This window comes from Hypanus sabinus, chromosome 21 (assembly GCF_030144855.1).
Source record: "Hypanus sabinus isolate sHypSab1 chromosome 21, sHypSab1.hap1, whole genome shotgun sequence".
In the NCBI taxonomy this organism is placed as follows: Eukaryota; Metazoa; Chordata; class Chondrichthyes; order Myliobatiformes; family Dasyatidae; genus Hypanus; species Hypanus sabinus.
Window position 1 is genome coordinate 61,601,010 of NC_082726.1, and position 25,495 is coordinate 61,626,504.

Consider the following 25,495-nt stretch of genomic DNA (forward strand, 5'->3'; position numbering starts at 1 on the left):
GACAGGATGGAGGGGGAGAGGGGTTGGGGAGAGTGGGGGAAGGGGTTGGGAGGGGGAGTTGTAAGAGGAGAGGGGGAGATGGGGAAGATGGAGGGAAGGGGAAGACAGAAAGGGAGGGGGAGACAGGGAGTGAAGGGGTGAGGGGAAGAGGGTGGGGAGGAGTGAGGGAGAGGGGCTGGAGAGAGAAGGATTGGGGAGGATGCGGACAGGGAGGAAGGGGAAGGGGAATGTTGAGAGAGGGTGGAGATGGGGAAGAGGGCAGGAAGGAAGGAGGGTGAGAGGGAGGAGGGAGTGGGGAGGAGGAGAATTGGAAGGAGAACAATGCACTGGCATAGACAATAGTACATGCATAAACAACAGATCAATGCATAATGCTAAGAGGGTGGGGGAGTTGTCATTGCTCTAAAGGAAATAGATCCATAAATTACAGGACCCAACCTATTTACATTCAGTGGCCACTTTATTAGGTACACCTATTCATTAATGCAAATATATAATCAGCCAATCATGTAGTAGTATTTCAATGCATAGAAGCATGATTAAGAGTTTCAGTTGTTATTCAGATGGAACATAAGAATTGAGAAGAAATGTGATCTAAATGACTTTGACCATGAAATGATTGTTGGTGCCAGATGGGGTGGCTTGAGTGTCTCAAAATCTGATCTCCTGGGATTTTCATGCAAAACTTCAAATTACATTTATTATCAAAGTATGTATACTATATACAATCTTGAGATTCGTCTCCTTACAGCAGCGAAACTCAACAGAACTGATTAAAAATGACCATCAAATATCCAATGTGCAAAAAAAGACAAAATCATGCAAACAATGAAAAGTAAGCAAATAATATTCAGAACTAAAGTACACAAAAGTGAGTTCACAGCCATGAAGTCAGTCCAGGAGCCCATTAGTTACAGGCCACAGTGTCAGTTCTGCACAGAGGAGTGAGCCTCACTGAGTAGTGAGCTGAACATCAACCCATCCCTACTGGCTTCAACAATCTGACCTTTTCAGTGTGGCCTGGCACTTATGTTAGCAAACGTTAGCTCCTCACTCTTGGGACCATTCCCGATTTTTCCATTCTGGCCCACCACTTAAATCAGTCTAACATCCCTTGTTCCTCATTCTTAGGACTGAGTCTCACCACCTCAACCCTGCCCTCACCTCGGCACTTTGAACTGGCTCCAATGGCCACACGTTGGCTCATTCCCCACTCTTGGGGCTAGGCTGCCTTGATTTGGCCTGAACATGCCTCACTGCAACCATCCTGCACCTTTGAGACTTCAATTCACACCGCAAAAAAAGATAGGCTATACAGACAATTTAAAAGCTCAGCTTCGAAAGGGAAGTTACAGGCTATTGATTGCAGTGATCATTGTCCAAAAAAAGGTGTGATTAATGCAGTAGTTAGTGGGTTTGTTTCCGGGTCTTGCTGTGTTTCACCAGTGCCATCTTAAACTGGCACGACAGTATCTACAATTTACAGAATATGGTGTGAAGAAATTCAGTGAACAGCGGTTTTGAAGGAGAAAACACCTTGTTAATGATAGAGGTCAGAGCAGACTGGCCAGACTGGTTCAAGATGACAAAAAGGCAAATAACCACACTTTACAACAACAGCATGCAGAACAGCATCTCTGAATGCACAACATGTCAAACCTTCAAAGGGATGGGCTCCAGCAGCTAACATATTGGAGGTACCTAATAAAATAGCCACTGAATATAAATATGTGTTTCAGAATACTCAACATTTTAAAATTTAATTTACAGTACCTAATAGTTCTTGTGGTTACACCATACAACAATTTTCAACAAACATCAATCCAACAAATTTCTTGCTTGAATTTTTCTTCTTGAAAATGTATAAAGTTGAAGAACCGTCGAGGAGGAAATCTGTATTACAGTATATGAGGGACTTTGGGCCAAACCACACCTTCAAAAAAGGCTGCCATTGAAATTCAGAATTTTAATATTTTATTCCATTTAGAGACATGGAATGGAATAGGCCCTACCAGTTCTTTGAGGCGCACTGCCCAGTAAATCTGGACAACCCTAATTTAACTCTAATCTAATCACAGGACAGGTTACAATGACCAATTAACTTACCTGGTATGTCTTTGGACTGTGTGAGAAAACCAGAGGATCCGTAGAAAATCTACTCATGCCATGGAAAAGGCATACAGATACTCCTTGCAGAGGATGTTAGGATTGAACTCCAAATTCTGATGCACCACCCTGTAATAATGTCATGCTAAGCACTACACTACTGTGGCACCTTATTTTCTGAAGCCATAGGTCAAGCTTTAAGGTCAAGGTTGAGTTTAATGTCAAATGCACAAGTACAATGAAAAACTTATAGCAGCATCACAGGTGCAAAACATCATATAAGTAGCATTCACAAAAAACAAATTAAACTACATGCATTTTTACAAGAAAGAACACAATGAGAAAATATGGCCATTTTAGTTCAAAATGATCATAGTGTTGCTAAACTCTCGTGATTAGTGGCATAGAAGTTGGTTCAAGAAATGAATGATTGAAGGGAAGTAGCTGTTCTTGAACTTGGTGATGTGGGTCTTCAAGCTTTTGTACCACCTGCCTGATGGTAGCTTCTAAAAGATGGCATGGTCCAGATGGTGGGTATCTTTGATGATAGATGTTGCTTTCTTGAGGCAGTGCTTCCTGTAAATACCACTGAATATATGCTCATGATGTATTAGGCAAGAGTCCACTACTCTCTGCAGCTTCTTGTACTCTTGTGCATTTGAGTTGCTATACCAGACCATGATGGAACCTGTCACAATGCTGTCTATAGCACATCTTATCAAAGCACAGATCATCCTGATCGTTTTGCTCAATTAACTAGTTTACCAGCAAAGTTGTTTGATTTGATCCAATATTTGGTTTAGTTTTGACTTGCAGGTCATTATATTAGCCGTTAAAATCAAAGTAATTTATTCTCCTTTGGTGTTACTTCACGGTTTACTAAACATATGTCAGAATGAACTCTGATCTTTTCAATCATGCAGTCAACATGTCAATTTCCATGGCAACACAGAGCAACTCTTTCCTTCATGTTCAGAGTACTTTTGATGGACATGAATTATATTTTAAAATTCAAACAACCATCCCATCTGCATTTTAAGCTGTATAAAGATGTTATCATTCATAGCACATAAACTCTGGTTCACAGCTTTTTGCCTAGGTGAATGAAATACGGAACAGGTTCCCTCTGATGACATGTATTGTTTTTCCACATTGAGGGCAAAGAAGTAACAGATTTATTCATTAAATTACCCATTCCCTTTCATGCCTCTATTCAACAAAATATGGATCTTGAATATTTAATCTTCATCTGTTTAATTGCAACATGGTATATTTAATACATGGAGAATGACAGATGGTTAGGAGTTTATTACAAGGTTGCTGTGTGCTTCTGGGGATACAGTAACATTAAGAAGGACAGTAGAATTAGAAGAGCTTACAACCACTTGGATCAGTGTTTATAGCAGTACCTTTGCAGCCATTTCATTTCTCTGTGATATCAAACCCCATCACTAGCACCTTAATTTTCAAAGGCAATATATAGAAAGCTTTACCAGATTTACCATACTCAACATGAAAATCCGTATTATTCATAATATAGATTGTTTTAAGAAATTCCTAGATAGACATAAGATTCTTTAAGGTTGTTATAGCCAAGAGAAGGAGGTGGTGATGGAGTAAGCTCCATTACCTATTTAATGCCTCAATGGTATGCACTTCAAATAGCCTCTGACAACTAAGTCCAGCTCCTGGCCTCCCAGTGTGGCTTTGCTACTAAGCCTGGCAGAACCATTTTTACTGACAGGAGAAGGGGAAAAGATGAGTCATTAGTGCCTTAAAACCAGTTGCTTTGGGTAGATGGGGCTCAACAGCCATTAACCTAGGCGAAGGAGAACTCTGATCACAAACCTGATTGCCTTATGGCTATACCCACTCATGGGGAAGGATTCTGGAATAAATTCCAAGGGAAAAATCTGGAGCTGGCATCCCTGAGGCAGTCCTATATAGATTTCAATGCTGACTGGCAACTCCTATGTAGAACCGCTATCGTTCTCTGTTGTTCCTGTGGGCTCATTAGATGCATGGAGAGGGGGTGCTTGCTACATGGGCAACAGCTTGCTCTCCATATGGTACCGCCTTGCCTGCATATCTAGACAGCTAGGATGCCACATTCATGGTCAATTATGACCTAGGGAGGCCTAAGAGATAGATATAAATGTAAGAGATTTTGCAGATGCTGGGAATCTGAACACACAAAATACTGGCTTAATTTGGTATGGATTACATCAATACTGGACTCATGGTCCAGCTATACATGCAATAGATTTCACAAATCAGCTATGAAAAACAATTGCTGGATGTTTCTGTGTATAAATTTAACATTTTTAAGGCAACAAATATGCATCTGTTCTTAAGTTAAATCTAGTAACACTTTACCAATCTTTACCTAGTTCTACAAAGAGAATTACAACAATAATAAACACAAGAGATTCTGCAGATGCTGGAAATTCTGAGCAACTCACACAAAATCTTGTACATGATGAAAGCTCTTACCCCTTCTTTTCTCCTCACCTGCCTGTCACCTCCATCTGGTGCTGCTCGTTCTTCTCTTTCTCCCATGGTCCAGTCTCCTATCAGATTATTTATTCAGACCTTTTCCTCTTCTACCTAACCCTCAGCCTCCCACCTTTCCCCTACCTATCACCTGCTAACTTCTACTTCCTTGCCTTCTTATTCTTGCTTCTTCCCCCTTCCTTTCCAGTCTTGATGAAGTGTCTCAGCCCGAAGCATCAATAATTCTCCGAAATTTCCAACACCTCCAACTGAATCTCACCACCAAATAGATCTTTCTCTCCCTCTCCCCCAACTTCTGCCTTCCGCAGGTATAGCTCTCTGCGCGATTCCCTTGTTTATTCGTTCCTCCCCACTGATCTCCCTCCTGGCACTTATCCTTGCAAGGGGAACAAATGCTACACCTGCCCCTACACCTCCTCTCTCACTACCATTCAGTGCCCCAAACAGACCTTCCAGGTGAGACGACATTTCATCTGTCAATCTGTTGGGGTCATATACTATGTTTAGTGCTCTCGGTATGGCCTTTTGTATGTTGGTGAGACCTGACATAAATTGGGAGACCACTTCACTGAGAATCTACACTTTGTCTGCCAGAAAACTTGGGATCTCCCAGTGGTCATCCATTTTAATTTCACTTCCATTATGTCCATCCATGGCCTCCTCCAATGTCAGGATAAGGCCACACTTAGGTTGGAGGAACATCACCTTATATTCCGTATGGGTAACCTCCAACCTGATGACATGAACATTGATTTCTCAAACTTCCAGTAATGCCTACCCCCTCACCATTTCCCATCCCATTGTCCCTCTCTCATGTTATCTCCCTGCCTGTCCATTGCCCCCCTCTTGTGCTCCTACCCCCCCTTCTTCTATGGCCTTCTCTTTCACCAATCAACTTCCTAGCTGTTTGCTTCATCCCTCTGCCTCCAAGTTTCACCTATCGTTTGGTGTTTCTCTCTCCCTTCCTCCCAACTTTCAAATCTACTCCAGCTTTTTTTCTCCATCCTTTTGAAGGGTTTTGGTCTAAAATGGCAACTATTTTTTTTCATAGCTGCTGCCTGGCCTGCTGAGTTCCTCCAGTATATATTAAAAATAATCCACTGTACATCTATTCTCAAAACTGTACAGAATTCTTTGCACATTGTTACTCAATATCATTATCATGCATTTTTTACAGCTTTAATATTTTAAAACTATTTTTAAATTTATTTTTGGCTTTTCTTGCTGGTTTTTGTCTACTGTTGCTAACAATTCATGTCAGAACATAGAACAGAGAACAGTACAGGAACAGGAACAGGACCTTGGCCCACAATGTTGTGCTGAACCAAATTAATTACTAATCAAATGGCCAACAGAACTAATCCCATTTGCTCACAAAATATCTATTTCCGTCCACTTTCCTCACATTCATGTATTCACGACCTAAGTATCTCTAAAAGTCTCTGCCACCATCCTAGTAAATTCCAGGCACCCACCACTTTGTCTTAAAAGCTTGCCCCTTGCATCTCCTTTAAAATTACCCCTCACCTGAAACGCATGCCCTCTGGTATTAGACGTTTCAGCTTTGGAACAAAGCAACTGGTCGTCTACTCTACGTATGCCTCCCTTAATCTTATAAACTTCTATCAAATCTCCCCTCAGCCTCCTGTGAAAACATCCCTGGTTTGTCCATATCCAGTTTCTGGTAAGCCTCTTCTGCACCCTCTCTAAAGCTCAACACCATTCCTATAGTGGGGTGTTATTAAATTTACATTTGATAGTTCCGATTCCTGTGATAAATTTTGTTAGCAACTCTGCTGATTTATGTGATATCTTTTGCAGGGCTTGAATCAGGTAACCTACTCCATTAATAATAGAATGCTTGTAAATATTTACCATGTCAGTGCAGAGCTGGTGAGCTGTGGACTGAATCTTTTCCTAAAAGTTGAGGAAAATATATTGTGCACTAAAAATAAATAGAAGATACGAGTAGTTATTAAATGCATACCATGCACCTGGCTAACACCTTTGGTCATTCATGTGATAATGCTGGCAAGGGAATACTTTATTTATTTAGCACTACAGGGCAGAGTGGGTCCTTTTGGCCTTTCAAACTGCACTGCCCCAGCAACCCCTGATAACCCCAATTAACCCTGACCTAATTTCATGATATGTGAGTGAAGATAAACCTGATTCTGGTATATCTCTATTGGGGACTGAGATTGGGAATGCAGCAGGGAGAGGTAAATCATAGCTGGGGAAATGGGAAGGGAGAGGGATGCACCACAGAGAAATTCTATAATGATCAGTAAACCAATTTGTTTGGAATCATATGACCTTCACACCACCCTCCTGCCCCGGCACTCTTTCTCTGACAAATGCGCCACATCCCACCTGCAGCACCGGACTCTCACCATTCTCAACATCCTTAGTTCCTGCCATGGAGTCATAGAAATATACAGCACAGAAAACAAACTCTTCGGCCCATCTAGTCCATGCCAAAACCAATGAAATTGCCTACTCTCATCGACCTGCTCTGGGACCATAGCCATCCATACCCTGATCATCCATGTATCTATCCAAACTTCTCTTAAACATTGAAATCAAGCTCGCATGCACCACTTGTGCTGGCAGCTCATTCCACTCTCTCACAAACCTCTGAGTGAAGCAGTTTCCCCTTGTATTCTCCTCACCTTTTATCTTTAACCCATGACCTCTGGTTGTAGCATCACCGAAAGCTCAGTGGAATAAGCCCGCCTGCATTTACCCTAATTTTGTATAGCTCTATCAAATCTCCTCAGTCTTCTATGTTCTAAAGAATACAGTCCTAACCTATCCAATCTTTCCTTATAACTCAGGTCCTCTAGACCCAGCAACATCCTTGTAGATTTTCTTTGCACTCTTTCAACCTTGTTTATCTTTCTTGTAGGTAGGTTGCCAGATTTACAAACTTGCTTTCAGCTTGACGTTTTCAAATACAGTATTGTGCAAAAGTCTTAGGCACCTTACCTATATATATGTGTGTGTGTGTGTGTGTGTGTGTGTGTGTGTGTGTGTGTGCCGAAGACTTTTGCACAGTACTGTATTTAGTCATTCATTTAGAGATACAGTGCAGAACTGGCTCTTCCACCCCAATGAGCTGCACTGCTAGCAACCCACTTATTTCATGCTAGCCTAATGACAGGACAAGTTACAATGACCAGTTAACCAACTGACTAGTCTGTGGGAAGAAACTGGAGGACTTGGAGAAAACCCATGCAGTTCATAGACAGAACGTACAAAGTCCTTACAGATGGTGCCGGAATTCTTGCCATCATTTCAAGCACCGTCTCCCTGATCATGTAAATCTTGTAATTATTGCATTGTTGCGCTCACTTGTTCCCAAGGATATTGTTGTTAGAGGGCAGAGTTACTTCTGAATGCCTATCCTCAAAGTCTTTGCGCATTGAGCCAAGTGTACTGTAGTTGCCTGCAATGTGTTTGTTACTGTTACATAACATTACTCAAGAGGGGCCCAGGGCCCATTTAATCCATCTTTTCATTGGGATGCTTTGATGAGCTATGCCTAAATGGATAAGCTTATACAAACCAAACATAAGCATTTTTCATTGATGAAACTGCAAAGTATTGCTGCCATTTTTTGTTATTTTTTAACTTAAAAAAAAATTGAGACACAGCGTAAAGTAGGTCCTTCTGACCCTTCAAGCTGTGTTGCCCAGCAATCCCCCAATTTAATCCTAGCCTAATCACAGGACATTTTCACAATAACCAATTAACATACCAACAGGTATGATAACGTGTCTGGCCTATGTTAGCCACTGTAGTGTAGGTGGAATCTAGAGCACCCAGACGAAACCCATGTGGTCATATGGAGAATGCATGAACTGCTTACATGCAGCAGTGGAGTCAAAACTAAATCAGTGATTGCTGGAGTTGTAATAGCGTTGTGCTAACTGCTACGCTACCGTGCTGCCTTTTATGAGGTACTAAATCAAAACGAAAAAGGTTTGCGATAATTACTTTTCAAATGTTTAACATTAATCCCCGTGGGAAGTAAGTAATTTGTTCACCTTAATATTCCCCATAACATTTCTAAATTAATACCTGGGAAAGCACCTAGTGTAAACCTTTAGAGATTTGGAAAATAATTGGACTTTAGTGATGGTACTGATTTACTCTTCAAATTGGTAAATTTTGTTTTAAAGTTCAAAGCACATTTATTATCAAAGCATGTATACATTGCACAATCTCAAGATTTGTCTCCTTACAGCCAGCTACAAAACAAAGAAACACCAAAAGAACCTATGTAAAAAAACTGTCAAACACTCAACGTGCAGAGAGGAAAAAAAACAAACTAATCTTACAAACAATAAAAGTAAACAAAATATCATTCAGAACTAATATTTTATGAAAGAATGGAAACCAGGCATCACTACAGTCAGAGCAGGCCACAGCCTTAGTTCAGAGCAGAGCTGAGTGAACATCGCAGAGCAGCGTGCCTAACTGGCCCATCCCTGGCCCCCTGTCCCGACATCCTGACCTCTTCAATCTGGCCCAGCACCTAAATCATCCAAACATCGGATTGCCTCTTGTTCTCAAACCGCTTTAGGCCATGGACCCTACCACCATAATCTGGCCCATAGTCAACCTATCCAATTCAGCCTAGCATTAAATCAAACAAACATCAGGTCTTCCCTCACTCTCAAGGTCACCTCGACCCCGCCTCTCCATTGTTAGCAGTGATCATTATTAATAAAGTATTTAGTAGTTTTCCTTATTTTGTTTGCCACCGATAAGTAGTCACTTGGCATTAGTGCCATCTTAAACTGGACGTCTCTTTCTGCTATTTTTATGTTTTAACAGATTTCTGTTAATATTTATTCGCTAGGTTATGTCCTAGCATTGGCAGAAATTGGGTTTAAAGTAATGTAATTGATAGTTGGTCTCTTGGGTTCAGAAAAAAGTGTCAGAGATGGTCCCGGTGAATTTGAGTGGAGGGTAGAAGACCTGTTGTAAAATCTTTGATGATTCCCCTCCCATCACAGATACATGTCAATATGCTGAGTTTCTCAAGCAGAGTGTTTTTCTTTACTCCAGATTTCAGTATCTTTGGTCTCTTGTTTCTCTAAGGGAAGTATCATTTCAATTACATAGCAACCAACTTGTTCAAAGCTTTTTCTCCCCCAAATCCAGTGTTGCTTAATTTGAACCATGGCAGAAATAACAGCTTTGGTGGATACTATAACAAGGTCATCATTCAAAAATAACAAAGAAAATGTCTATTTCATATGCACTGGTTTTCACCCTGGCATTTGGCATCATTAAAGCTTCAATCGCAACTCTTTTACAACCTTTTTTTCTAGTGTTCTTCAAAGCAAGTCCCTGACATTTATATGTTTCTAAGGAGGATATTATAAACTAGTATTTCTTGTTAGTTCATTGTATAAGTCTCCTAAAATAAGTTATGTACAAACTTCACACTAACTCAGGACCTTTCCTTTTCATGGCTTGATTCATCCAAAAGGGTAAATTCTAAAAGATTTGGGAATACCACTGCTAACAGGTAAACCATTAAGTGCAATCTATTGACAACTGAGTAACTTACAGAATAGGCTTGCTTAATGACTCACTTGCCTTTATGCTGCAAAAGGTCTTCTCCGAATGTTGGATGTATTATTCATTTCCTGGCATTAAAAAGTTTTTCATTAAAACCAAAAATCTGAAGTAGACTAAAATCATTTGTAATTTTGTAAATCTAGAAACTTAATGGTATTTTATTTTTTTAATTATATTTAACATATTAGTAATAAAATATTTAACAAGATAAAAATGTAATTTTGTAACTACATTTAATCTCATTGGACACATTTCCTTTAGTAGACTTCTCTGTTATGCTTCCTATATTATGTTTTCTTCCAAATAATGTGTCCCAAATATTCAAGACCAACTTATTTACAAGTAATAATAATGCTGCACGATCTTGTACATGATTAGAATAACCAATTTCTTATGCTTTCATATCCAATTAAAAGTTACTTTTTGAAATAAAGTAATTACAGGGGAAAATTACCATTGAATAAATAGGAGTTTTGATTCTGAGGCCAAGCTCAGCTACTCTAATTGGCATTTTACATTATAAGCATGATACATTGATTACTAGTAACTGCAGGTTTTGGCATCAATCATGTTTCTGTGACCTTTGTTTGCATTTCAGTATAAATGTGATGAGTTCTGCAGACAAGATGAATCCTACATACATGGACAGGTTGTAAACAGTATCCAGAAAGTGCACTGATTTCACAAGTAAGGAATGGCTTCATGTCGAAACTTCCAGATAGAAGTTTTATTTTGGATGGACATGTTAAATTGAATGAGCAACTTTCCTTTTATTTCATTTTGGCTTTGTCTATTTTCTGGAGGAAAACTAATGCAAGAATGTTTCTATTCAGTTATCAGGCCACCACAGTGCTTTCTTTCCAGATAACGTGACTGGCATATGTTAAAATAATCAACTAGAAATTATTAAACAAAAACAGACTTTAATGCACAAGGGTTGACCAATAGCTTGATACAGACAGACCTCATAGCTGAATAATCACAATTTGAACAGCTGGCTCTATGTGTATAAACAATCAGCAGAAAAACAGTTTTTAAATTGTCCATTTCCTCAACAACAGTGGAAATATACTGCACACCCTATGTGGCTGTATTAATCTTTTAGTGTAAAAATGCCTATCAGTTGTTTCTTTGTCACCTACACATGCATATTTGGTCTTAACTCTCACTTGCCATTCATACATTGAAGAGCCTCAATGGAATCTTTGACATATCTTTACCAACTTGTATTCACACAAGTTTCCTTTTTAAACCATTAAAATCACTATTTACATCAACCTTTTGCTAAAATTAGCAAACAAAGGATATAGTACACAATCTAAATTCATTTTTATTTTGCATTGCATTCAAGACTACAATGTTAACTGATATAGAAAAGTGCTAATTTTCAGAAAGTGTCACCCGGATTGAATCATCTCCATATCACGAGAAGCAAACACTGCATTAACACTTTGGATAACTTTTCCGTCAAATTTCTATTTTGGACCTTTCTCATAAGATGAAGCAACTCATTACTGTAAGTGCTCTGCAGCAGCTTAAACAATTATTTTGGTGTTCGAGATTAGTCAATGTTAGTTGAGGGTGACATTGGAAATTAAAATATCCAGACTTGTATTCCAATCCTTATGTGTACTGTGAGATTACATTTTCAGCCCCATGCTGTGATAGGTCAGGATAAAGTTTTGCAGCCACTCCCCAACCAATTAACCTTCACCTATCTCTGCTGCTGCAGCGGTAACCAATTACATAGAACTAACTGTGATCATATTCTTCTGTAGGTGCAAGATCTACAAACCCAAAACAGACATCATTTTGTTCTTAAATTTAGAAACTAAAAACTTCTCATTTAGAAAATAACAGGCTCAACCAAGTTTCCAAGTTTGAATAATGACATAACGTTTTTGTACATTAACAAGGGATAGTTAGCGCCTCTCCAATAAATACATTTATGCTGGTATACATGAAAGCTAGCATACATCAGGTCAATTTTGCTAATAGAATGAACTGAATTCACAATTACATACAGTAGTCTATTATCTATTGAAGGTGTTTCACTGGTCCCTATTTCTCTATTAAGAGGGAGAGGTAAGTGTTTAAAGAAAACTACTGTATGGAATGATTCTGTATAGTGATTTGATGGCAATTCCCTTGCCTGACTTTTTTTAAAAATAAACTCTTACCCCTCCCTGAATAATTGTGCTTGCATTGATGATAGATGGCACTCGCAGTCTCATACTCCAAGATACTAATTCTTCCACAAAAAAAGACGTAATTACGTCAATCTACTAATTATGCAGTATATGCAAGATGTTACATTTTAAAATAATTATTTGCAGCCTCCATAGTCTTAGGAAAGTATCCCATTATTATGATACTGATAATAATATTCTGTAATTATCAGCAATGTGGCACACAATGTTGCTTTCTGTATGGGCAAAGTTCAAATGTTGCATGTATAATTAAAGATTCTTTTACAACGAAGCATAGTGCTAATATTAATATGGTCTGTTACTTAAGCCAGCCCCAAAATGCTAACTATAATAGATAAACTGACTGAAGAATACATCCTGCCTAGTCCTCAATTTGCATATAAAGCAGTGTTTTAAATCCCAAGTAACAAAATAAAATCGATAAATGAAGATGTTAACATTTATATGAATAACAGCATTAAAGACAATACAAATCAACAGTAATTACTTGCTGTATAATTTTTACAGCAGAGTAAGGTATAATTTCCCTGAAATAAAACCTATCATTTGGCCACTTTTTTCAATTGATCTAAAACATATCCCCAGATGCTTTGAGATTGAAAGAGTTGTCCATGATTTGCTGTAGCTCTCCAAGATGTGTATTCTTGTTACCTGTGGCAGGTGCAGCTGCAGGTTCACGACCAACATACCTAAGGGAAGATAAAATCAATTCAAATGGCAGATTTTGATTCTCACTCCAAACACACTCAGTGGTCACTTTCTAAGGTATATCTGTACACTTGCTCAGTAATGCAAGTATCTAATCAGCCAAACATGTGGCAACAACTCAATACATAAAAGCATGCAGACATTGTCAAGAGGTTCTGTGTTGTTCAGAGAAAACATCAGAACAGGGAAGAAATAGGCTTTAAGTGACTTTGACTGTGGAATGATCACTGGTGCTACAGCATATCGAGGCAACTGAACCCGATGTCTGGACGATGATTTAGGTGCCGGGCCAGATTGAAACGGTCAGGGTACTAGGGCCTGGGGCAAGGACAGGTTGGTTCAGCTCACTGCTCCACTCCATGTTGAACTAAGTGCATATGGACAGACTTTTCTTTGCTGACTTCAGTTCAGAACGCTATTTGCTTGTTTATTGTTTGCATTTGTCTTTTTTCCCTCTTGATAGTTCTCTTTGTTTTGTGACTGCTAGCTAGGAGACAAATCTCATTTTTCAATTTTTTTTTACTGATTTTCAAATAAAGAATATACAAATCAGAAGAGGAGTTTAGCATGTAGATAATATAAAAGACATATAAACAGCAATAATAAAAACAGAAAGTATATAATGTCAAAATTAAATAGGAGAGCTATTTTGCTACACTGGAAAGAATCTAACCTGTCTACTGCTTTCTATTGGCTCTCCTCCATTATGTCATATCTAAGCTTGGAGAAAATTAGAAGCCGGACATTTGATACATCCTTTAATTTTGAACAAGTCTGGTGACCCTTTCTTCAATATTTTCACATGATTTAATTAATTTTTTTATTTACTTATTTTTCTTTATTCTCTTTGGGGAAAATCCTTATCCGTGAAGGTTCGGAGATGACTGGAAGGATGTGTTTTTCTCTCTCTCGTTTTTTTCTAATTATATCCTGTATTGGACTGCCCAATCTTTCTTTTTCTTTCCTTTTTTTTTCTTTCTCTCCTTTTTTGTTTCAGTTTAGTTAGTAGGTTTTTTTTCCTTTATCAATAAAATTTCCAATTTTTTTTATGATTGCTATGAGGAGTTGTAGTTTTTTTTGACCATTGTATATATAACAGCATAATATTTTACCTATTTAATTTTGACATTATAGGAGACAAATCTCAAGGTTGCAAAATGTACACAAACTTTGATCAGGCGGTTTGAGTATCTCAGAAACTGCAGATCTCCTGAGAATTTCAAACAGTCTCTAGAGTTTACAGACAATGCTGCAAAAAAAAAAAGAGTGGCAGTTCTGTGGGCACGAACACCTTGTTAATGAGAGAAGTCGGAGGAGAATGCGCACATTGGTCCAAGTTGACGAGGCGGCAATAACACATTCAAACCTTGAGGTAGATAGTCTGCAGAAGCAGAAGACCAAGAATCTCCTGTACCTAATAAAGTGGCCACTGAGTGCATGTGAATGGAAGTAAACAAAAATAGGTTTTTTACCTGAAAAATTGCATGTTTTTATTTTTAACCTACACAGAAGGATATTGGTAAAATGTTTTATCAAATAACACTAACTAAAACATGAGCAACACACACAAAATGCTGGTGGAACATAGCAGGCCAGGCAGCATCTATAGGGAAAAGCGCTATAGAAACGTTTCATGCCGAGACCCTTCGTCCGCCGAAACGTCGACAGCGCTTCTCCCTATAGATGCTGCGTGGCCTGCTGCATTCCACCAGCATTTTGTATGTGTTGCCTGAAATTCCAGCATCTGCAGATTTCCTTGTGTTTGCCAACTAAAACACGATCCTGGATTCTAATCACCATTCTTTATATTGGAGACAGTTAAGGGATACTGTGTGGGCAAAACTGCCAGCACTAAATGGAATAGATTGAGCGAGCACAGACTTTCCTCCCTGGAGGGAAGGAAGAGGACAGGAGACTTGATAGAAGTGTACAAGAGGCATAGATCAAAGGAACGGCCAGAAACATTTTCCCAAGGCAGAAATGGCTAACACAAGGGGGCATAATTTTAAGGTGATTGGAGGAAAGTATATGCAGGATGTCAGAGGCAAATACATTAGGGACATACAAGACATTCTTAATTAGGCACATGGATGATAAAAAAAATGGAAGGCTACGTGGGAGGGAAGGGGGTAGCTTGATCTTAAAGTAAGTTATAACATAGGCATAACTTTGTGGGTTGAAGGGCCTGTACTGTGCTGTAGCTCATGAGCTCAAATATTAACACTTGCAATTGCAGAAAGAACAAATGATTAAACTTGCAATCTAGCACATGATGACATTTCAATAAATCACATTTCATTATGTGACTCAATAGCTTGTACTCCTGCCTGTATGTCTTGAAATTCTAGGTTCAAGACCCCTGGCAAATATTTAGGCTGCCATTTTTAATGCACTGTTACATGTCTTTTGGAAGAGATGTTAAACTGAGGGCATGTCTTTCAAGTGGGCAGTAAACATCCCATGGCATTTACTTTGGTTTACAGCTCCAGTGACCCAGGTTTGATGCTGGGTCAGAAACATGTCGGTGCAGAGTTTTTGCATTCTCCCCTTGACCATGTGAGTGAGCTTCCTCAGGATGTTCTGGTTTCTTTCCACAAAGACACGGAGGTAAACTTAATTAGCCACTACATTTCTCCTTAATATAGTTAATAGAAGAATCAAAGAGTATTGATGGGCATGTGTGTGAGAGAATAGGTTGCAGGGGCACAGAGACAGAAGTAATGGGATCATTCTGCTGGGAGATGGCATGGACTTGATGGGCCAAATGATCCAATACTGTTATGAGTTACAACAAGATAAACATTTTACCATGTTTCCAAGGAATGTGAACCAAGGGAATTGAGTTTTTACCTTGTCAAATGGGTTTCATGCTACATAGACCAGTCTGAAGGATTGGTCAACAGTAGGTCCAGATGTCCGATTCCAGCAATTCTCTGAGGATGGAGGTCAGGTTGGAAGCCACTGACGACAAAGATTATGATCTCCAAGATCAAGGATTGTAGTCAGCAGGCCCCAAGGATGAGGGCCAGTGATCCTTAATGGAGCTGGGGGTGGGGTGTAGGGGTAGGAAGGGTTGTTTTGCTGTTGTTGTTGTCTTGTATGTCAACTACATACTATTCTGCTGCATTATGTGGCACTGCAAGCATGGCGACACTGGGGTTGCCCCCAGCACATCTTCAGATTTGTTAATTGGTAATGAAAATTAAGGATTTTACTGTATGCTTCGATGTACAAATGACTAATAAATCTAATCAAGATTCATTCTCTAGCTTGCATCAGTTAGCGTTTACTTACGCCAAAAAAAGGAAATTCAATTATAATAACCTTAAACCTAGGTGCTTACCGAACTGATTTTTCATACTGTGACAACGTCTTGAATCGAGGCTTCACATAGTTGTAGTACCCCATGTTTTTGTGTTCTTCTTGGCACCAGACAATTTCAGCGCCAGGATATCTGTCAATTTCCTTTTTCAATAGGTCATATGGGAATGGGGACAACTGCAAACAGAAGACATGATAACTGATACAACTGTGGGGAGAAACTAAAATCAGTAACTAACGTTATCAGTTTTATTTCCTTCCTAGGAAATACCTTTCACCCTTAACCATGACCTCTGGTTGTAGTCCCACCTAACCTCAGTGGAAAAAGCCTGCTTGCATTTACCACATTGATACCCCTAATTTTGTATACCTCTATCAAATATCATCTCAATCTTCCACATTCCAAGGAATAAAGTCCTGACCTATTCAATCATTCCTTAGAACTTGAGACTTCCAGACCTGGCAACATCCTTGTAATTTTTCTCTGTATTTTTTCAACCTTACTTACATCTTTCCTGTAGGTAGATGGCCGAAACTGCACACAGTACTCTAAATTAGGCCTCAACAAAGTCATATACAATTTATACATAACATCCTGCACTCAATACTTTGATTTATGAAGGTCAATGTGCTAACAGCTTTCCTTAGGACCCCATTTACCTGTGATGCCACCTTCAGCCTATATTCCCAGATCCCTTTGTTCTACTGCCTGATAATTCACTATGTAAGACCTATCATGGTTGGTCCAACTGAAGTGCAACACCTTACACTTGTCTGCATTAAATTTCATCTGCCATTTTTTAGCCCATTTTTCCAGCTGGTCCAGATTCTGCTGGAAGCTATGATAGCCTTACTTACTGTCCAATATGATGGCAGAATATAGCATTAATGGCAAGACTCTTGGCAGTAACGAGGATCAGAAGGATCTTGGGGTCTGAGTCCATAGGACATTCAAGGCTGCTATGCAGGTTGACTCTGGTTAAGAAGGCATACGGTGAATTGGCCTTCATCAATCGTGGGATTAAGTTTAGGAGCTGAGAGGTAATGTTGCAGCTATATAGGATCCTGGTCAGACCCCACTTGGAATACTGTGGTCAGTTCTGGTCACCTCACTATAGGAAGGATGTGGAAACCATATAAAGGATGCAGAGGAGATTTACAAGGATGTTGATTGGATTGGGGAACGTGCCTTATGAGAATAGGTTGAGTGAACTCAGCCTTTTCTCCTCAGAGCAATGGAGGATGAGAGGTGACCTGATAGAGGTGTACAAGATAATGAGAGGTACTGATCGTGTGGATAGTCAGAGGCTTTTCCCCAGGGCTGAAATGGCTAGCACGAGAGGGCATAGTTTTAAGTGCTTGGAAGTAGGTACAGAGAAGATGTCAGGGATAAGTTTTTTTTATGCAGAGAGCGGTGAGTGCGTGGAATGGGCTGCCGGCAGCAGTGGTGGAGGCAGAAACGATAGGGTCTTTTAAGAGACTCCTGGAATGATATAGGGAGCTTATAAAAATAGAGGGCTATGGGTAAGCCTAGGTAGTTCTAAGGTACGGACATGTTCAGCACAGCTTTGTGAGCTGAAGGGCCTGTATTGTGCTGTAGGTTTTCTGTGCTTCTATGTTCTATAACCATATAACAATATAAAAATTATAGCATGGAAACAGGCCATCTCGGCCCTTCTAGTCCGTGCCAAACGCTTACTCTCATCTAGTCCTACTGACCCGCATTCAGCCTATAACCCTCCATTCCTTTCCTGTCCATATACCTATCCAATTTTACTTTAAATGACAATACCAAACCTGCCTCTACCACTTCTACTGGAAGTTCGTTCCACATAGCTACCACTCTCTGAGTAAAGAAATTCCCCCCGTGTTACCCTTAAACTTTTGCCCCCTAACTCTCAACTCATGTCCTCTTGTTTGAATCTCCCCTACTCTCAATGGAAAAAGCCTATCCACGTCAACTCTACCTATCCCCCTCATAATTTTAAATACCTCTATCAAGTCCCCCCTCAACCTTCTACGCTAAATAAAGACCTAACTTGTTCAACCTTTCCCTGTAACTTAGGTGCTGAAACCCAGGTAACATTCTAGTAAATCTTCTCTGTACTCTCTCTATTTTGTTGACATCTTTCCTATAATTCGGTGACCAGAACTGTACACAATACTCCAAATTTGGCCTTACCAATGCCTTGTACAATTTTAACATTACATCACAACCCCTATACTCAATGCTCTGATTTATAAAGGCCAGCATACCAAAAGCTTTCTTCACCACCCTATCCACATGAGATTCCACCTTCAGGGAACTATGCACCATTATTCCTAGATAACTCTGTTCTACTGCATTCTTCAATGCCCTACCATTTACCATGTATGTCCTATTTGGCTTATTCCTACCAAAATGTAGCACCTCACACTTAACAGCATTAAGCTCCATCTGCCATTGTTCAGCCCACTCTTCTAACTGGCCTAAATTTCTCTGTAAGCTTTGAAAACCTACTTCATTACCCACAACGCCACCTACCTTAGTATCATCAGCATACTTACTAATCTAATTTACGATCCCATCATCCAGATCATTATTGTATATGACAAACAACACTGGACCCAGTACAGATCCCTGAGGCACACCGCTAGTCACTGGCCTCTAACCTGACAAACAGTTATCCACCATTTCTCTCTGGCATCTCCCATCCAGCCACTGTTGAATCCATTTTATTACTTCAATATTAACACCTAACGATTGAACCTTCCTAACTAACCTTCCGTGCGGAACCTTGTCAAAGGCCTTACTGACATCCATATAGACAACATCCACTGCTTTACCCTTGAGTACTTTCCTTGTAACCTCTTCAAAAAATTCAATAAGTTTTGTCAAGCATGACCCTCCACGCACAAATCCATGTTGACTGTTCCTAATCAGACCCTGTCTATCCAGATAATTATATATACCATCTATATTTCAATACACCCCAGATCTTGATGTTATCTGCAAATTTACTGAACCAGCTAATCACATTATCATCCAGATCACTGATATAGATGACAAAGAACAATGGACCTAGCACTGATCCCTATGGCACTCCACTAGTGACAGGCATCCAGTCAGACAGGCAACCATCTACTACCACTCTCTAGCTTTTCCCACAAAGCCAATGTCCAATCCAATTTACCACCTCATCTTGAGTGACGAGTGACTGAACTTTCTTGACCAAACTCCCATGCAGAACCTTGTCAAATGCCTTATTAAAATCAGGGTAGATAACATCTATTGCCTTTCCCTCATCAGCTTTCCTGGTAACTTCTTTAAAAGGCTCAGTAAGATTGGTTAGACATGATCTACCATGCACAAAGCCATGATAACTACTCTTGATCAGTCCATGTCTATCCAAGTACTTATATATCTGGTCCATCAGAATGCCTTCCAATAATTTTCCCTCTACTGATGCCAGGCTCACTAGCCTGTAATTTCCTGGTTCATTTTAAAAGCCTTTCTTGAACAGCAGAAAAACATTTTCTATCCTCCAATCCTCCTGTACCTCATCTGTTGCTAGGATGTTTTAAATATCTCTGCTGCGGCCCCAGCAATTTCTACACTTGCTTCCTGCAGAGGGAACTCTCTTCAGGCCCTGGGGATTTATCCACCCTAATTTGCCTCAGGACAATAAACAATTCCTCCTCTGTAATCCGTATAGGGTCATGAAATTGATGCCACTTCTATAGACTCTGTGGTCTTCTGAGTAAATACAGATACAAAAAAATTGACTTAAGATCTCCTCCATCCATTCTAGCTCCACACATGGATTACCATTACCATTCTAATCTTCCAGAGGACCAACTCTATCCCTTGCAAACCTTCTGCTCTTATCACATCTGTAGAATCTCTTCTGACTCTCTTTCACCTTGTCTTGGGCAAAGAAGTGGCAAATGAAATACAATGTTGGAAAGTGTATGGTCATGCACTTTGGCAGAAGAAATAAACAGGCAGATTATTATTTAGATAGGGTGAGAATTCAAAATGCAGAGATGCAAAGGGACTCGGGAGTCCTTTTGCAAGATACCCTAAAAGTTAACCTCCAGGTCGAGTCAGCTGTGAAGAAGGCGAATGCAATGTTGGCATTCATTTCTAGAGGTATAGAAAATAAGAGCAGGAAGAGCAGGATGTGATGTTGAGGCTCTATAGGGCAATTGTGAGATCACACTTGGAGTATTGTGTGCAGTTTTGGGCTTCCTATTTTAGAGAGGATATACTGATATTGGAGAGGGTTCAGAGAAGATTCATGAGAATGATTCCAGGAATGAAAGGGTTACTGTATGAGGAACGTCTGGCAGCTCTTGGGCCGTATTCCCTGGAGTTCAGGAGAATGAGAGGGGGAATCTCATAGAAGCATTCCAAATGTTAAAGGCGTGAACAGATTTCCCATGGTAGGGGATTCTAGGACAAGAGGGCACAACTTCAGGATTGAAGGACGTCCATTTAGAACTGAGCTGTGGAGAAATTACTTTAGTCAGAAGGTGGTAAATCTGTGGAATTTGTTGCCACAAGTGGCTGTGGAGGCCAAGTCACTGGGTGTATTTAAGGTAGAGATAGATAGGTTATTGATTAGCCAGGGAATCAAGTGGTATGGAGTGAAGGCGGGGGAGTGGGAATGACTGGAAGAATTGGATCAGCCCATGATTGAATGGCCGAGCAGACGCGATGGGCCAAATGGTCAGCGTCTGCTCCTATATCTTATGATCTTCTTTTAGTTCTTCTGATTTTTTTTTAGTGCTCCCTTACATTTCTTGTGCTCCATAAGCAGACGCGATGGGCCAAATGGTCAGTGTCTGTTCCTATATCTTATGGTCTTCTTTTAGTTCTTCTGATTTTTTTTTAGTGCTGCCTTACATTTCTTGTGCTCCATAAGCACTTCATTTTTTTTCTTGACCACGGCCTCAATATCTCTTGAAAACCAAGGCTCCCCACACATTTTCTTTACCTTTTATTCTGATAAATGCATACAAGCTTTGTGCTCTCAAAATTATACTTTTGAAGGCCTCCCACTTATCAAGTGCAACTTTGCCAAAGAACTACTTCTCCCAATCCACACTTGACAGATCATTTCTGATAGCATCAAAATTGGCTTTTTCCCTATTTAAAATCTCAACCCATGGAGCAGACCTATCCTTTTTGCATATTTATTTTAAAACTAATGGCATTGCAATCACTATATGCAAAGTATTCCCCTACACAAACATCTGTCACCTGCCCTGTCACATTCCCTAATAGCTGATCAAGTATCACACACTCCCTCACTGGGAATTCTTCGTACTGATTAAGAAAACTTTCATGAACACATTTGACAAATTCTATCCTATCTAGCCCTTTTACATTTTGGGAGTCCCAGTCAATGTGTTATAATTACCTACTATAATAACCTTATCCTTGTTGCAATAGTTTGCGATCTTTCTGTAAATTTGTTCTCCCAAATCCCTCCGTCTGTTGGGTGGCCTGTAAAATAGCCCCATTAATGTGGTCATCCTTTCCTATTTCTCAATTTCACCCATAACATCACACTACATGAGTTCTCTAGTCTGTCCTGACAGAGCACTGCCATGACATTTTCCCTGACCACTATCACTAACCCTCCTCCTTTAATCCCTCCTGCTCTGTCGTGTCTAAAACAATGGAACCCCAGAATATTGAGCTGCCAGTCCTGCCCCTCCTGCAACCCAGTTGCACTAATAGCTACATCATAATTCCACGTATTTATCCACGCCCTGAGCAACTCAGCCTTTCCTACAATACTTCTTGCATTGAAATACATGGTCACACATGCTCAACCTTTTGATTCCTAACTTTGAGGTCTTACCAACATCTGCCTAACAACCTCTCCAATAACTGTTCTGGCACTCCTGGTTCCCTTCACTCTGCAACTCCAGTTTAAACCACACTGCGCATTCCACTAAGATAACAGTCCCCTTCCAGTCCAGGTGCAAATCATCTCTTCTGTACAGGCCCCACCTTCCCTGGAAGAGAGCCCAATGATCCAAAAACCTTATGCCCCCCCTCCTACACCAACTCCTTAGCAATGTGTTAAACTGCATAATTTTTATTTCTGGCCTCACTGGCAAGTGGCACAGATAGCAATCCTGAGATCATAGCCCTGGAGACCCTGCCCTTTAACTTAGCACCATATTCCCCGAACTCGCTTTGCAGAACCTTGTCACTCTTCCTACCTATGTCACTGGTACCTACATGGAACACAACCTCTGGCTGTTCACCTCCCACTTAAGAATGTTAAGGACTTATCTGAGATATGCCTGACACCCAAGAGGCAACATACCATCCAGGAATTGCATTCAGGTTCACAGAACCTCCTTTCTGTTCCCGTAACTAATGAATCCCCTATCACCACAGCTTGCCTCTTCTCAGCCACGCCTCCCTCCTCCCAACAGCATCCAAAGTAGTATACTTGTTCTTGAGGGGGATGGCCGCAAGGGTACTCTGCATTAGCTGTTTAATCCCTTTCCCCTTTTTGACTATCACCCAGTTTCCTGAGTCCTGTATCTTGAGCACAACTACCTCTCTATAGGTCCCATCCAACACTTCTTCTTGAAATGCCCACTCTAACTCTGGCCACTCCAAGGCTTGTCCTGCCTTACTTTAATTTGTTCTTGTCAATCAATCTAATCATTTTAGAATAAAATTCTGCTCAACACAACTTTTTGTTGGGTAAACAAGACAAGTGGAAAGCCCACTTAGGAAAATTCAAAGTTAGTGGAAATGAGGATTTTGATACAGTTTTATCCTATCTAAATGGAACAACAATGAACCTATTTGAATTCACTGTGTTTTGGAGTGGTACAATATATTCTCTCTGGAGAAAATCTCTTGCCATGTGTGTCAGCCAACAGCTGGAAAGCAATTGAAACAATTTTTGCTATTTTCATTTCCTAGTCATCTTTATGACTTTGGACTTAGCTTTATTGCAATGCTCTTTGCAAATAAGATGCAGTAAACAAACAGCAAGTTAAGCATGCTTCACACCACATATCTCATTCCAGACCAAATTAAAACAATACTGGCAAGACTTCTGTTTCCTCAACCCAGATGCCTAAACTACAAATAGCAAATGCAAAAAGCTACCTTATTTATTTGTAGTAAAGTAATAAACCTGCTGTCCAAGCTTTTCTCAATTGAGAAAGATAGTAAATGGGAAAAATTCTAGTTTATAAACTAGTTGAGAAAGATAAAAACAATCTTTACAGAGATTTCTTTAGCCAGAGGGAGGTGAATCTGTGGAATTCACTGCTACAGATAGCTGTTGAGGCAGTCATTGGGTATTTTCAGGCGGAGGTAGATAGGTTCTTCATTAGTAAGGGTGTTAAAGATCACAGGGAGAATGCAGGAAAATGGGGCTGGGGGACATCCTTAAGGAGCAATGCCTCAAAAATGCGACATCCTTCATTAAGGACCCCTCCCCCCCAATCACTCAAGCCATGTCTTGTTCTCATTGCTACCATCAGGAAGGAGGTACAGAAGTATGAAGGCACTTAGTTCATTAGTGATTACAAGTTATATTTTCCCAAAACAGATACATACATAGTAGATCTATATTGTCATTTACATCTGAAATCTGCATTCCAGTCATTCTTTATAACTTTCCCATTCCGAACTGCAGATACTGAAAATCTGAAATAGAAATGCTGAAAACACTCAGTAGGTCAGGTAGCATTTGTAGAACATTTCAAGTCAAATACCCTTTTGTCATCTCTAGATATGGGAAGTGGAAGAGATAAAGGTATAGGACTAACACTTCCATTTCTACCATCTGGACACCCAAACTGTCCTGTCTGAAGTAGTGACTCATTTGTACATCTTGGCTGCATTCAGTTTCAAGGTGGGTATAGTGTAGCTTTTAGGACTCAATACTGAGTTCAACAACTACAGGAAATTTGTATTTTCTCTGCTTGTATCAGAACTGGCCAGCTTTACTGTTGGTCAACTATCTCTACATTGGCTAAGTTTTCCTGTTTCCAACTAGCATGGCTTGACCTTCTGGATATTACCTATAGGTTAGGAATTTGCTGCTTTTAGATCCCTTTAGCCTCCCTATAACTATTAGTCCATAAAACATACTGTATAAGCAGAATTAGGCCATTTGACCTTTCGAGTCTGCTCTGCTATTCCATTGTGGCTGATTTATTATCCCTCTCGATCCCATTCACATGCCTGTTATTCTCATTATTTATCAATCATATAACTTCATCAAGAGCTTATCACCATGGCAACCCTAGCTTACTCTATCAGAGATAACCACTTTATGTTAACCACCCCTCCCCATCCTCTCTAATTTAAACACAATTTGTTTTCTGCCTTTCCCCATTTGTGACAAAGGGTCTTGGCCCTGAAACATTTAACTGGCTCTGTTTCCATAAATGAGATACTGAGTGTATCCACCATTTTCTTCTTCTCTTGCAAATTTACCGTAATTGCAGCTTTCTGATTTTGTTACTCTCCATTCCTAGGTATACCTGCTCTAGTCTGATGATTGCCACTTTATCTTCCAAATTTCTGTTCATCCTCTCTTTTGCAAGCTCATAATAAACTTTGCCTGTGCAGAAAATCAGTCTCTTCACTTCATTTGGATTCTGTGCTGCGAGCTCTATGTCAGGAATGATTCGTTGGAATGTTGTACCTACAAATACAAAATATGACAATGATAACTCATTTGAAACTGTTGCAAACAATGGCTTTGATATCCAAGATTCCTTCAAAACTTACATCCTCAATTAAAAAAAATGCATCATTCTTGCACTTAAATCCTTTACTTTGGAATGAGACCAGGGAGTCCAGCAGCTGAAGTCAAACTCAAGGACTCAACAACTCATTCTCTTATATATATCTTATACACCTCTATCATGTCACCTCTCAATCAGACCATCCCTAACTGATGGTAAAAAGTGTTTTGTATTTTTAACATATTGTGTTCCTCTACTTTTCAGTACTCATTATCCTTAGTATTAACAAGAACATTCAATTTAAAAAAAATCAATGA

The 25,495-nt window shown here is 39.8% G+C and overlaps 1 protein-coding gene across 4 annotated transcripts in view; it reads right to left on the reverse strand.

The window, feature by feature from the left end:
* Positions 1-11,118: 11,118 nt before the first annotated feature.
* Positions 11,119-25,495, reverse strand: part of ogdhl (oxoglutarate dehydrogenase L) — a 101,930-nt gene continuing 87,553 nt past the window's right edge. For all 4 annotated transcript variants that reach the window (XM_059946703.1, XM_059946700.1, XM_059946701.1 and 1 more), the window contains 3 exons: positions 24,972-25,135; positions 16,477-16,631; positions 11,119-13,114 (listed from right to left, as the gene is read on the reverse strand). In XM_059946703.1, coding sequence (XP_059802686.1) covers positions 12,994-13,114; positions 16,477-16,631; positions 24,972-25,135 — 440 coding nt within the window. In that variant the 3' untranslated portion in view covers positions 11,119-12,993. The remainder of the gene's footprint in view (positions 13,115-16,476; positions 16,632-24,971; positions 25,136-25,495) is intronic.